This window comes from Crocodylus siamensis, chromosome 5 (genome assembly GCF_052110815.1).
Source record: "Crocodylus siamensis isolate JL-2025a chromosome 5, ASM5211081v1, whole genome shotgun sequence".
Lineage (NCBI taxonomy): Eukaryota > Metazoa > Chordata > Crocodylia > Crocodylidae > Crocodylus > Crocodylus siamensis.
The window spans coordinates 40,581,604-40,594,809 of record NC_143399.1 but is presented as its reverse complement, the minus strand read 5'-3'; the positions used below and the strand labels follow the sequence as shown (position 1 = coordinate 40,594,809).

At 45.5% G+C, this 13,206-nt stretch overlaps 1 protein-coding gene across 2 annotated transcripts in view; it reads left to right on the top strand.

Moving 5' to 3' along the window:
* Positions 1 to 13,206, top strand: part of DDR2 (discoidin domain receptor tyrosine kinase 2) — an 86,788-nt gene that overhangs the window by 73,098 nt on the left and 484 nt on the right. Inside the window, exon 17 of one of the 2 annotated variants that reach the window (XR_016442199.1) lies at positions 3,169 to 3,809. Coding sequence is in view for 1 of the 2 variants with exons in the window: in XM_090046386.1 (XP_089902512.1) it covers positions 3,169 to 3,306 (138 nt within the window). In the remaining variant the exon portion in view is untranslated. Of the gene's footprint in view, positions 1 to 3,168; positions 13,199 to 13,206 lie in introns of those variants that run through there. The other variant, XM_090046386.1, reaches the window with a different exon arrangement.

Genomic DNA, 13,206 nt, shown 5'->3' with positions numbered 1-13,206 from the left:
TTTGTCTGGCCAGCATTGCTGGCCTCAGCCCCATTTTTCCTTGCTGAGGCCTTCAGCCCTGGCCCACTGTGTCAGGCTTTGGTTGCTCAGCTTCAGCCCCTCTGCACCTCTGCCCTGTGCAGGGCTTAAAACACAGAGTCCCCCTTGGCACTCTACTGCATGGCCTCCAAACCTCCCTTTAGCTACTCTCCAGTCCTCTGATTATAAACAAACCAATATATAAGCAAACTGGTTCCAAATAAAAATCAAACCTCACTTTGGATCACTGTCCCCCAGTCCTTTGTACTCTTCTCTTCTCTTGGCTGTCTCCTTCTAGCATGCCATAAGTGCCTACCAGTCTGTCTCCTGAAGACTCTCTCCCCAGGAGCTCCTCTCCCTGCATAGCACAGAGCCAGACTGCTGCTTCAGCTCAGGGACTGAGTTTATATCCCTCTAGGCATTTCCCTTCTGGCCCCTCCACCATGCACAGGTGTTTCCTCCTAGCCCAAATAAGCCCCTCTGCTGTTACCTGGCTGTTCAGTCCAATATAGCTCAGCTTTTCTTTCCTTCTTGAGGGGCAGAGGCCCCTGTTACACTGTCCCTTGTGTGGAAAGTCATTGAATAAGAGGCAGCCGTGGACAGTAGGGCTGTGCAAAGTTCCGGGTGCTGATTCAATTTGGAGGAGATTTGGCTTGATTTGGCGGCTGAATCTCCAAATCCGAATTGAATCGAGAGACCAATAAAAAGGTCCAAATTGATTCAAAACTCTCTGAATCAATTCTGAAAAGGTTCGGAGAACTTCGGAGATTTGGGTAGTCCCTGCTGGCTGCCACAGGGAGCTGGACCCAGACTCTGTGCTGGTAAGTAGGGGGTGGAGGAGCAAGGGCTGGAGGAACGGGAAGGGGACCATGGGGGGACCTCTACCAGGCCACATCTCCTGTCTGCTCCCCCACCCCCCTGAGCAACCCCAACCCCCACTCACTCTCCCAGCCCCCTCCATGGCTGCTCTGCCCAGCTGCAGCTCCTGGCTCTTTAAAAAAAAAAAAAAAAAAAAAGTCCTACTCACTGGCTGCTGCAGTGACCATTGGGGCTTCTGGGGGGTCATGACAGAGCCCCCCCTCAGAGTGGGGCAGTGGCAGGCAATGGGGATCGCCTCCCCACCTCCCTGCTGCCTCGCAGCAGCCGGTAAATTCGGCGCTTTTTTTTTTTTTTTTTTAAAGAGCTGGGAGCTGGGCTGGGTGGGGCAGCCATGGGGGTGGGGAGGCTGGGAGAGTGGGCAGGGGATGGGCCCTGTCTGATTTGGAGATTCAGCCGATTCGGCAGTTCCTGAATCTCCGAATCATATTTGGCCAAATCGATTTGGGACAGTGATTTGAATCACTGTCCCCCAAATCAGTCAAATCCAAATCCAAAGTGAATACTAGCCACTTTGCACAGGCCTAGCGGACAGGTCCTGGTAGGGCAAGGATATGGACAACCAAACAAACAGGTCCCCAGCTAAAACAACAGGGCCAAAATTGCAGTGTCCTGGAGAAAGACCAAATTCCATGACATCATGGAATCCTGGGACCTTGATGGAGACAAATGGCAGAATTCATCACTCCTGGTGTTTCAGGATTTCTGCAAAATCCAAGTGGTGATATTTTGTTACTGGAGCTGATAAAAAATGTTCTTTCCAATGACACAAGTTTTCATCAGACAATGTAGTTTCATCTCAATCAAAAACATGTAGACGTCAGTTTTGAGGCAGTTTTCACCAGAGAAATGTTGAAAATTAAATATTCAGGGTGCAGACAGAAGTGCAACTTCTAGCTGCAACTCTGATTTCTGCAAAGCATTCTGAATTACAGTGTTACCCCCAGTACCATAGTAAGGGGGTGGCGAGTACGGTGATCACTCCGGATACCAAAGAAAGGGGCACCAACAGGCATTGTTGGTGCCTGTTGGTGCCTCCCCCTCCAGGGGAGTGCGGGGGCTGAATTCTCCCCCCAGTCTGAATTCTCTCTACACCCTTTCCCCCCACTCTCATTCTGAAAACACTGGGAGCTCTGTAGAGGAGGCTACATTTTGAAACCTCTTCATCTGATACGTCATGCAATGAGGGGTCAGATTTTCACCCAATCTGCCATTTTTGAAGCTCTCTGCATCCATGCACTTCTGTTTAGTCATAGCTATAAACTGCTTTCTGTGGCCAGATCAGGCGCAAATTATCACTTCTGTCTGCACTTGACTTCCTGGTTTGCTTGCAAGAATGTTGACAATGTTTGTTGTGATGAGGTAAAAATATTTAACTTCAGTTTTGTCATTTTGCCTTTTACTTTATGTTAGCATTATTAATTGTGCTATTCTGGTATGTTTTCTAGGCTATATATTTAATATATTATCATGCATCGTTTTGACATTATCGAAACAAAATTGTTTGGTCTTTCAAATAGAAGTTCTTCAGAATTTCCATTCCAGGGAAAATATTAAAATTTAAACTCTTTGTTCCAAAGCAGAAAAAATCAATTCAGAAACAAGACCTGGTTTGAAACTCTGCAGTTTCTCTGAAAAATCATTTTCCAACCAGCTGTATTTGTTGATTGCATTTGGATACATCTTATGCTAAAATTGAGGAGATGAGTCAAATGGGCGTAGGTAGGGGGCTTATCCATATGTCAAAATCAGGACTCTAATGGAAGGAGATATTCAGATATTAGCTTCAAAGTTCCCATGACAGGTCCATAATGAGATTTGCTGTCATTGTGGGGAATGGTGGGATTTCCAATGCAGACATTTTTATTCAAAGTAACACTTCCCAATGCTTCCCAACTCCTTTTGGCTGGAGCGAGGACACAAGATGCAGAGTATGGAGCAGACAGTTTTCTATCACCATTGCTTTCTGTGTTTGAGCACCTTGCTGAGTTCTACCAGATCAATCAGCTCTGTGAAAAATGGAGCTTTTACATTGTTCAAACAATTTATTCACTCCTGGTGCTCAGAGGACAGAAATACTTAACTAGGTCTTGAGATAGAAACTTGCTCATGTCCCATTTTGCTAGGACCATATATCACACAATTCTGCGACTAGTCCCTTCTCTTTTAATACAAAGCCCTTCCACGAGCAGTTGATCAGTTTGCACTGTTGCTGGTCTGTTTAAGCCTGACAATAACTCCCTTCTTCTACAATCTCTGCTTTTTGTTTTGAAGACATACCTTCCCCAGCCTGCTCTTTGCCCGGATCCTGTCTATAAGCTAATGCTCAGCTGCTGGAGACGAGACACTAAAGATCGTCCTTCCTTCCAGGAAATCCATCGCCTACTCCAAACATCGACCAGTGAAGAGTGATGCTTTGCTTCCCCCACCCATCCTGGTGGTCCCCTGCTCACCCCCCAGAAGACACTCTCCTCCACTGCCCCTCCCCTACCTCCCCCAAAACACACTCACAAAACTGAAGCCACTTCACTTGGACTTGCAATAAATCCTTGGCAGTTGGGCATGTCCTTGTACATTAAACAGCAGTAAGAGTGGGGAAAAGAAGTAAGAAGAAACCAAGGCTACATCAGATTTAAATCTCTAGCTCATTCACCAAACCAAACTTTGGAATAAGGCTGAGACAAGGGTTATATATGGACACAATGTTTTCTTGTGTATCAATGGATTTAAGCAAAGAAGGTTTGATCTGTCCATTCTGGAAAGGAAAAATGTGAGATATACCTCCCCGTGAGGAAGCTTGTGGTGCAGAGAGGAAGTGCTGGGAATACACCAGTAGGAAGGAACTTGCTCCAGGAATTCAACTGGGAAAGCAAATGTACCTGGGAAAAGGAAGGGATTTGGCACAGGGAATGCAGGTAGGGAATGCACTACTGATGCACACCATGGTGCAGGAGTTGCCAGTAGATCAGAGTGGACTGTGCAGTTATTTAGTGAAAAATGGAATGATTTTGGCTTTAAACAAGCTGAATGAACTGAACATTTGCCCTGGTAGAAATCCTCCCATTCTCACTTGGTTTCAGCCAGTTAGGAAGCAGGAAGCCCAGACACATGCTATTGGGCAGGAAGGCACATTCTACTTGGTAGGTGATCATTGCCACTTGTGATGGGGGCATTGAATTGCATGCTGTGGTTCTCCTACATCTGCTGCAGAAGCAATGAGGCATGAAAAACAACTGGCCTAGAGGCAGCAGAAGGGCTGTCCTGGCACCAATCTATGTCTTCTCCAGAGCTACTCAGCCCATCCTCCGTCTTCAAGGTTCATAGGATCATAAAAAAGTAGAGCTAGTGTTCTGATGGTAGGGCTATCCTAGAAAACCAGATGAGGTTAGGTCTTAGCTCAGCAAGCTCCCAAAATCAGTGTTATAGGGACATGTTAGAAAGCATATTTTAAGTCAAGTGGTAATGTCCCTGAACATCCCCAGTCCACATTCTTCATCTGTAATGAAAAAAGGAACAGTTTTGCTCTTGCTAACATGGAGGGTTTTTGTTAGCACCCACTTCTGTCTTCAGAGCCCACAACTAACATCATCATAACGTTCCAAGGCTCAATCTACACTTCTAGGTGTAAGCTATCAGGATTCAGAGCTTGAAGTACTTAGGGTCAGTGTGGTATTGGCTGTTGCATCCACAAGAATGAATTATAGTCTGGGTAGGGTGTTATGCACCTGTCCCATTTGCCCCATCAGTTACTAGCTGATGCTCACAGAGGCTGCTTTGCCAATGGGAGGTTTTGGGGATGTAATTCCTTTGCAGTTTTTAATTGAAAGTGAAAATGGGGAGCTTAGAGTTTACAATACACTTATATCTGTTCCTACAAGGAAGCCCTATTGTTTGCATATCCAGTGAACCTCAGTCCTCATTGTAGTGTTGCTGGGTTACGTAGCATACATGGAGGGCCCTACCTACACTTTGTGAGACGTTAGCTGCATGAAAAAACTTTGTTTGTGTTTGCATTGATTTGTTAATCCAGCAGCTCTTGGCACATCCACACAAGTGAGCTTTGCAAATGTAGTTGCACCAGTGCATTGTGGGATTCCCATGATGGCTACCAAAGTTGAAGTTGAAAAGTTGGCGGTATAAGTTATGCATGACAGCATGGAGTCAGGGGGCCTGGCTGAACTTATACAACTGTTTTCCCAGCTCAGGAAACAAATATTGCAGACTGAATTGGTTCAGGCAGAGCTAAGCTAACCCCCTCAGATGTGATGCCATCAGTGCAGCCTGCTAGGAGGACCACTGCTTGGGAAAGCTGTTGTGTGCAGGAATGGGGTCTCACATACTTAATGTGTTCTAGCATAGACGAGGCCTTTTGTGTATGTTGCTGTGAGAGTACAATTTCAGGGGCCACATGGAGAACTTGCAACTGCCTTCCCCCATACAAATCTTACTTATAAAATTATAGAAGAGGGAAGATCATACTGCATGCAGAGCAGAATATGTAAGTGTTGTTTTCCTGAATTTCAGAGCGTGGAAAGGCCAAGGCATCTTTATTTCCTGTTAAACCTAGGAGCTGTGGTACAACCATATATGGTACAACCTTATGCATAGAATCCCACCCACTCACAGAACCAGAACTGGAGCACCATTTCACTATTTAAATTGTGCTTATTCCCGTGTTTTACAGTCAGCTTTCTACTGCTGTAGTTGGGCCCTTTACTTTAGCTAATTCACTCACCAGGAAAGAGCTGCACAAGCTGTTTTCAAGCTTCAGTTGTTCACAAGTCACTGAGTGAATTCTCCCAGCGGCTGTATGCTCCACAGTTCAAAGGGAAGGAAACTCTGGGTGCATCTACATGAGATGCTTACTGCGCATTAGCCTAATAACACTTGTGCGGTAGCGTGGAGGTTAAAGACCATCCTAATAGCCTACTTCACAGTGTTATTAGACTACTGCACAGTAGCATCACAAAATAACTGTGCAGTGGTGCTACTGCACAGTATCTCTAGTTATTGTGCATTCAGTAAGTACTTCATTAAGCAAGTACTAAACTAAATGCGCAGCATCTAAGGCGCATTAATGAATGTGTAGACACACTCTCTGCGATCTCTCTCCATCCATGCGAATCCTGATAGGGAAGGAAAGAGAACAGGTGCCAACAGTACGTGATCAGGCCATGCAGACAGTGGAGAGGGCAGCTGCAGGATGAAAGCGACCAGTGAAGATGGAGGCCATGGGCATGTGAGAAAAAGGTTGAGTGTGAAGACAGCTGGGCAGACTGAAAGAGGAAGGGGAGGAACAGGAAAGGAAAGATGCATGATGGAGGTGGGAGCTCAGCCTGGCAGAAGGAGCATCAGATGACAGAGGAGGGATCTGTGCCAAAGAGGCAAGGGTTATTTTGGAGGGAAACAAGGGAAAGTGGAAGAGGCAGAAGAAGAGTAGTTTGGACACTAGCTTGGGCCTCGGCAGACCCAGGCTCTACTCCCTTTTCTCCTATAGACTCCTTAGGTGACCTTAGGCAAGTGTCTGAGTGACGCTGTTCTTTCTCTGTACAGCTGAATAACAGCATTGCATTGTCAGGCAGGGGGTCGGATGGCATAGGGGACTGAGGGGAATAGAGCCAGGGAGGAAAGCATTTCAGTGCTCTGTCCCTGGCCAGATGAGCTCAAGGGCCTTTCCCATTTGTTGTTCCTTCTCACAGATGAATGGGTTGGAAAACAAAAGTCAATAATTGGGTGCTTCAGTGGAGAACTCTCTTTGGTCTCACTGCGGCAGTGAGAGAACCCTGCTCAGCCTCTCTATGGGGGAAGAGCAGGGGGCAGACACAAGCTAAAGAGCATAACAGAGATTGAACCAGAAAGCTTCTGTGGAATGTATGGGAACTGTAGAAACTCACCTGAAAGCTGATCGGCATTAAAGAAGAACCATATCCTAAAGGCAAATGAGATGGCCCCTGTGTCAAAGTGCTGCAGGAATCCCCAAACTAGAGGAACTTGTCAAGCAAAGAGGAGGGTTTTTTGCATGGAAGACAGATTTCCAGGCAAATATTCAAATAAATTAAACAAATTGCATTTAACCTAGAGACAATAGCAGCACCAGCAGCCTGCCTATTGTGCACAAACCCAGTCTAGAATGACAGTCTCCTTGGTACGCTCCATTTAAGTGCACGGCCTCAGGACTGAAAAAAAGAGGCTATGGACTCACTCAGGGTATGCACTTACTTGAATGCAAGGTGTTATGTCTTCTGACTCCAGAATGGTGGAAAGATTTGAGTAGCCTAAGAGAGAGAGAGAACGCCACACAGCTTACATGGCTGGTAACTTTATTGTCCTGAACAGGACCCAAAACTGCAAGCAAACTTGGTGCCCAAGGAGAGAAGAAACAGTGCCATGTCTAATGACTAATTCACAATACATCACACAAAGTGAACAGTGCTCATTAACTACAAGAAGATAGTTAATGGGCTACATCATTCAGACTCATTACTTTGTTTCTTATAGGGCCTTAGCTGTAGTGACAGCCCCTAGTCAACTTCACCAATTATGTGCTTACAGAGTACAGTGACGCTTCAAAGCAGATGGCGGAGAACAGAGTTCTTAGCCCTATAAACTGCTTATGCACATAACTGGTTTGCTACATTGTAAGTGATAGGAAAAAACTGGGATCCCTGCTGTGTTATTCAGTTAAGTGATTTCTCCACTTATACCATCTGCATATAAGTGGACTGCACTGTCCATTGAAGGGAGAAGATAGGAATTGCCAGGGTGGATCAGATCAGGGTACATATAGTCCAGGACGCTGTTTCAGATAGAAATCAATACAAGATGCTTGAGAGGAAGGTCCTAGATGATGTTTTGGATTAAGAGGCCTTCAACAATATTCTCTGGCCCCTTAAAGGTAGATTTCTGATTTGGCCCAATCTTTCTCAAGAACAAAAGTGTACTGGGGCAGGAAGTATGGGGTGGGGGGCAGCTTTCAGGTGAGTGTGAGGCAGCAGTGTATGCTGGGAAAAGGGATCCGGAGATGCCAGAGCTCCTCATTGCCAGAGGTTGCTGGATGGAGAAGGAAGTACATGGGGAGAGCAGGGTGTGACAAGTAGGCAAGGTGCTCTTAATGTTTCCTTCTGGTATTCAGTGAGGCCAGACCTGTTGTTGCACTCCATACTGAGTGATCCAAGGGGCTGACTGGGTGTCACTCCAGGGAGGAACTGAGGAGGTGACTACCAATATCATGGAAGAGCCAAGAGTTGGGGAAGGGGAAGCCACAGGATAGGAGAGTATTTTCCCTGCAGGAAGCGGGTGGTTTTGGGGCAAGCTTTTCATTAGTGCAGGAGGGGTTGTGAGCCCCAGAAGCAGAGTTTGTAGAGAGCTTCGGGCCAGTCGCTGCCTCCTGTCTAGGGTTATGGTAGCTTCTCTGAAGCAGGATGGGAGGAAATCTCTCCTTCATCTCAAGTGTCGAAAGAAGGCTGCTGAGCCCTCAACAGAGGGCTGCCGTTCTGGGAAGGGAGCGTAGCTGACTGACTGGAGCCAATGGTTTGGACTTTCATTAAGCTCTAGAACAGGTCGCTTTTTTCTAGCTTAGCTAAAGGCTAAATTAAATCAGAAGTCGGGGTCAATATACACCTCTACAGACTAATTAAATAAGATATATATATTTCTAGAACACAAGCTTTTGTGAACCCCAGTTTACTTCATCAGATGCTGCGATCTTGAATGAAGTGAACTTGGGTTCACAAAAGCTTGTGCTCTCTATGCATACCTTATTTAGTCAATGTATAAAGGTGCATATATACCCTGCCTTCTGACTGACTTCATACTAACATGGCTAATTACCTCTCTGCTCATGAATTATATCAACCAACTACTCGAGAGGGAAAGTGAGGTGTAGCTGGAAGACAGAACTGGAGCAACCGGTGTATCACCAGGGAGCTAAGAGGGTGGTGACAGAGTTGGCTTTGGGGACAGTTTTTATCACATATCACTTTTGACCCTGCTTATCATCCTTATAGGTGTTCTCAGCTTTTATATAATACCCTGCTCTTTTCTGATCCCCACAAAGTTTGTGGTTTCTCATGGCAGGGAGTTTGGCAGATCTAAAGGCAAGATGGACATACCCCATTTCCTCTCTTCACCCCATTCATTATTTTTTACATATCTGTATCATGCTACTAACTATGCAGCCTTCTATAACTCTCTCCCTCTTTTTCATTTCATTAATCAGATTGTTTCAGAGAGTATTTCTGCTAAATTGGGCGAAAAGGCTGAGCAGGACATTCCAGCCTGAGGAGCTCTGGATGGTGCTTAGGGACCATCTCAACACTTGCTGACTCAAGCCACCCTGAGCTGCTTTGTATGCAGTGCACCCTGGCCCAGCTCAGGGTCCAGGCGTCCATGTGGAAGCTTTGGGGCGAAGTTATCTATTACTCAGAAGGCTAGCTTGGTGGGAGGAGAATTAGGGGTGCTGGTTGTAGCCGTGTTGATCTAAAGACATAGGAAGACAAGGTTCTTTAGGTAAATGTGACATCTTTTATTAGACCAAGCAGGATACAGATATTTTATTAGCTGGAAAATTTGTTCTTTGCAAGAAGACTTAGGGAGAGCCCAGAATAAAGGGCATGGAAGTGATGCAGCACTGCCAGCTTGTGGCCAGATTGTAGGCTTACAGCAGTTTGGGATGCTAACGGGAAGCAAAACCAACAGAGATTAAATTAATCTCTCCCTCACTCATCTCAAAGCTGCCCCATCACTGGCTTAACAACCCCTCGTTAATTAAATAGTTGCAAGTCCATGTGTAGAAGAGCCTTCGAGAGTTCCTGGACAGACTTGGTTCTTCTGCCATAAAGGGACCAAATGTTATCCAGGACCACTCTGGCAGAGATCACATGGCTGTAACAGGCTGAGTCTCTCTTGCTTCTGTACTGTGGTTACACAGTGTTTTGTATCCACGTCCCATTTACTTTCGTAGAATCATAGAAAAGTGAAGCTGGAAGGGACCCTCCGGGCACATCCCCACAGGTGGGAATGCGCATTCCCTGGAGACAAGTGGCAGAGAGACGAGGACTGTCAGTGTCCTGCCACTACAAGATTTGTTAAAATGCACTTGAGAGACTCAAGCAGGGCTTTGCAGGGCTGTGAACAAGTTCACAGGGAAGTGGTGATCCAGGAGGTAGTCACATCCAGAATGGAAGTGCAGGTAGAGTCATGAAGTGTCTTGAAGACCATGACAAGAAATCTGACCCAAAGCAGATCAAAACCCGAATGCCCTCACAGTGACTTGCCTCACAAAAATAGGAGGTATGAATGAAAGGCCACTGAGTTATTTTGGTTGCGGTTAGGAGGGAGACCAGCTTGTAGGCTGTGATGGAGAAAGAGGGGGAGAGGAGACGCACCAGTGGAGGGCCAGAAGAAGATATGATTTGGACTGAGGAGTCCACTAATCCAGAAAGGATTAGTGTTGCATGGACTGCTGCTATAAGAGTCAGGAAGGTCAAAGAAGGCAGTTTCAGTTACTAGAGAGAGACAGTGGGATCTAGATGTGTGATTCTGTTGTCTAGACAAAAGTGCAACTGATTGAAAGTGTTATAAACAAGACTTGGAATCCAGCATAAATCCCCTCCCACTCCCAACACACCAAGTACGGGGAAACAAACTCCAGTGCACGACAGATGTAATGTCCAGAGCTCTTAACATTCAGTACCTTAGCCTAATTGCAATCAGTCTGCATTTTAGTTGAATGTGATAGGGACAGAATTTACACTAGATGCCTGATTCCAAACCCCTTGAGACTGGAGAAAAAGTGTCATTTGGATTCAGATTCTGCAGGTTACACCCAGCCTCTGTCTAGGGCATTAAGTTCAACCAGATAAGTAAATTTTAGCTTTATGAGCACAAATAACACAAAAGAAAGAACAAGATCCCATTTTAGAGTTTGGTTTCAGAAAGACAAACTTTTTTTCCCCAGTTCTTAAAAAAACTAGCACCTAAATGGAGACTACGTGTTGTGCCCATCTCAGAGCAAAGCTGGGCCGCAGAGCTTATGAACAATGACCACGGAGGACACAAACTTGCAGGGATTGTGACCCAGTGATGTGCCATGAAGAACAAAATTGGAACTTATGCAAGAGCATCCAGGACTGACTTGGACTGCAGAGCAGAGTTTGGTCGCATACGGACATGCACAGATTTATCTGCGTATAGTTGTTCACATTCATGCCCATAACATAGTATTGGCAAATGGAAAAATTGGTGTGTCCCCCCACCTCCCCTCCCGTGTTTCTCTCAGCCACTCCACATAATGGATAAAGCTAAACTAGTGCTTTAGGATCTCGTCTAGCTACTTCTGTCCCCAAATCGACTTCCGGCATCTTTTAAATGCTGGGAAATGGCCTCCTCCTAAATAACTGTTGCAATGTACTGATCAGTGTGGACGTGGCACCACTGCCCTCTACTGCATCAAATTGGGACTGCGTCAATGTGGGTCATAGACGTCACACTGCTGACCGCTACGCTTCTGCTCTCGTTTTCCCTTTTTTCCTCAAATGGGTGAATCCTGAGTTCTGTGGCCACGGAGGTTCAAGAAGGCATAGTGCTGGCTGTCACATTCTCAGTAGCCTTGAGCTACGTACAATAACACTATCCTAACAGGGTGTGAGAAGTTAGAATAAAACCAAGCAGGTCTTCTAGATGTTGGGCTGACCTAGTTCAGGCAATGTTCTGATCTCTTTTTACAGCAATCACTAGCAAAGGTTGGCCCCAAATCTGAATTTATTGGCTAAGATTTATTTTTAAAAATGGCTGTTTGCTGTTAGGCTCCTAAGTCCATATTTAGGTATCCAAATAAGAGGTCTGATATATTTTTTTCCTTCCAAAAAGCTCAAGGCCTCAGCCAAAGTCTGGTAGAGCACCAGGTACAATGAGAAATTTTGGAAAATCACACCTTCTTGGGTGCCCAAATGTGTACTTCAGAATACTAATGTTGAGCCTCCTTTTATCAAAAATACATAGGTCGCAGTGGAAATTCCTGGCTACAGGATTGGGCCTCATCTAGAATGAGCTGTGCTCTCATCTGAAATATCAGTGCCTTTACCAAGAGGTAAACACCAGTGACACAGCATTCTGGACTTGGTAGTTGGGCTAAATCTAAACAGTCTGCCCCCTATGCTCTTCCATCCCGCTGCTTTTATTTCAGTTGGCTATATGTCTTTCACTTCCTGTCCTAAACTGTTATGTAGTATTTGTGTGACATCAGCTGCATTCCACCCCAAAAGTCACTGTCTTTCAGTGACTTGTGTGTACATACAGTTTGTAAAGATATCTGTAAAACTCTTCGGGTCCAATGGGATGAAAGATGCTATAGAAATGTGTGATATATTAGGCATTATTAATAACTGTTTAGCTTCTTAGCAAACACAGGTGCAAAATACTCCTTCCTTGGCACTTAGAACAAATGTGCCTCACTCACAACGGGCTCAGTTCTGCACTGTTGCCAGCTTGTGCGGTCATTTGTCCCTGGGGAGAAGGGGCATTAAATACACCTGCTTGAATCTGGCAGCATTTGGCATGGATGTAAAGGGGACGTAAGGTGCAAGGCAGGAGGAATTGAAGGTCTTAGAGCTGCAGCATGCGTCTTTCTGGGTATGCACCCCAAATCTGAAATACTGAATCATGAGGGGCCAACCCTTCCCCTGCCAACCTGGATCCTGACTTCCAGAGGTGTGGAGTGCTGTATTTTCTAATGCCTTCTGGCATAGCTGGGCACCCATGCATGTCTCTGCAAGTCAGATCCATAAAGGGCAGCAGGCCAGTTTCTCTTCTCAGAGCAGCGTAACTCCACTGATTTCAGTGAAGTTACTCTGATTTTACCCCCTGGGGTGGAGGGGAGAACCCAGTATTTCATGGATGGGAGGAATTTGCTCTTTGCACCTGTGTTGTAAATATCAAGCTTTATAATCTGTTATGTCAACCTTGATGCCTCTAAAAATAATGTTGTGTTTTGCCCTCCCCCACTGCAGGAAATATGCCTCTGAAACAACATTGTGAGCTCTTGTTGTGACTAAAGGTCCTCAGGCCCAGGGCAGAGAGCATTCAATTGTGTTTTCCATTGCTAATGAATAGTGATCAATTAGTCACAGTGTCTAACTACAATGCTTCTTTCCAAATAGCTCTCGACCAGTGCTCTGGGTTTGAAGAAGAGACATGATCCACATGTACAGTTTTCTGTTCTTCCTTATTTATTCTGTGGAAGGCCAACATGAATTGTACTTCTGTAAAATGGTAAATTGTAAATAACAACGATCTTTCAACAGCTCTTAACAG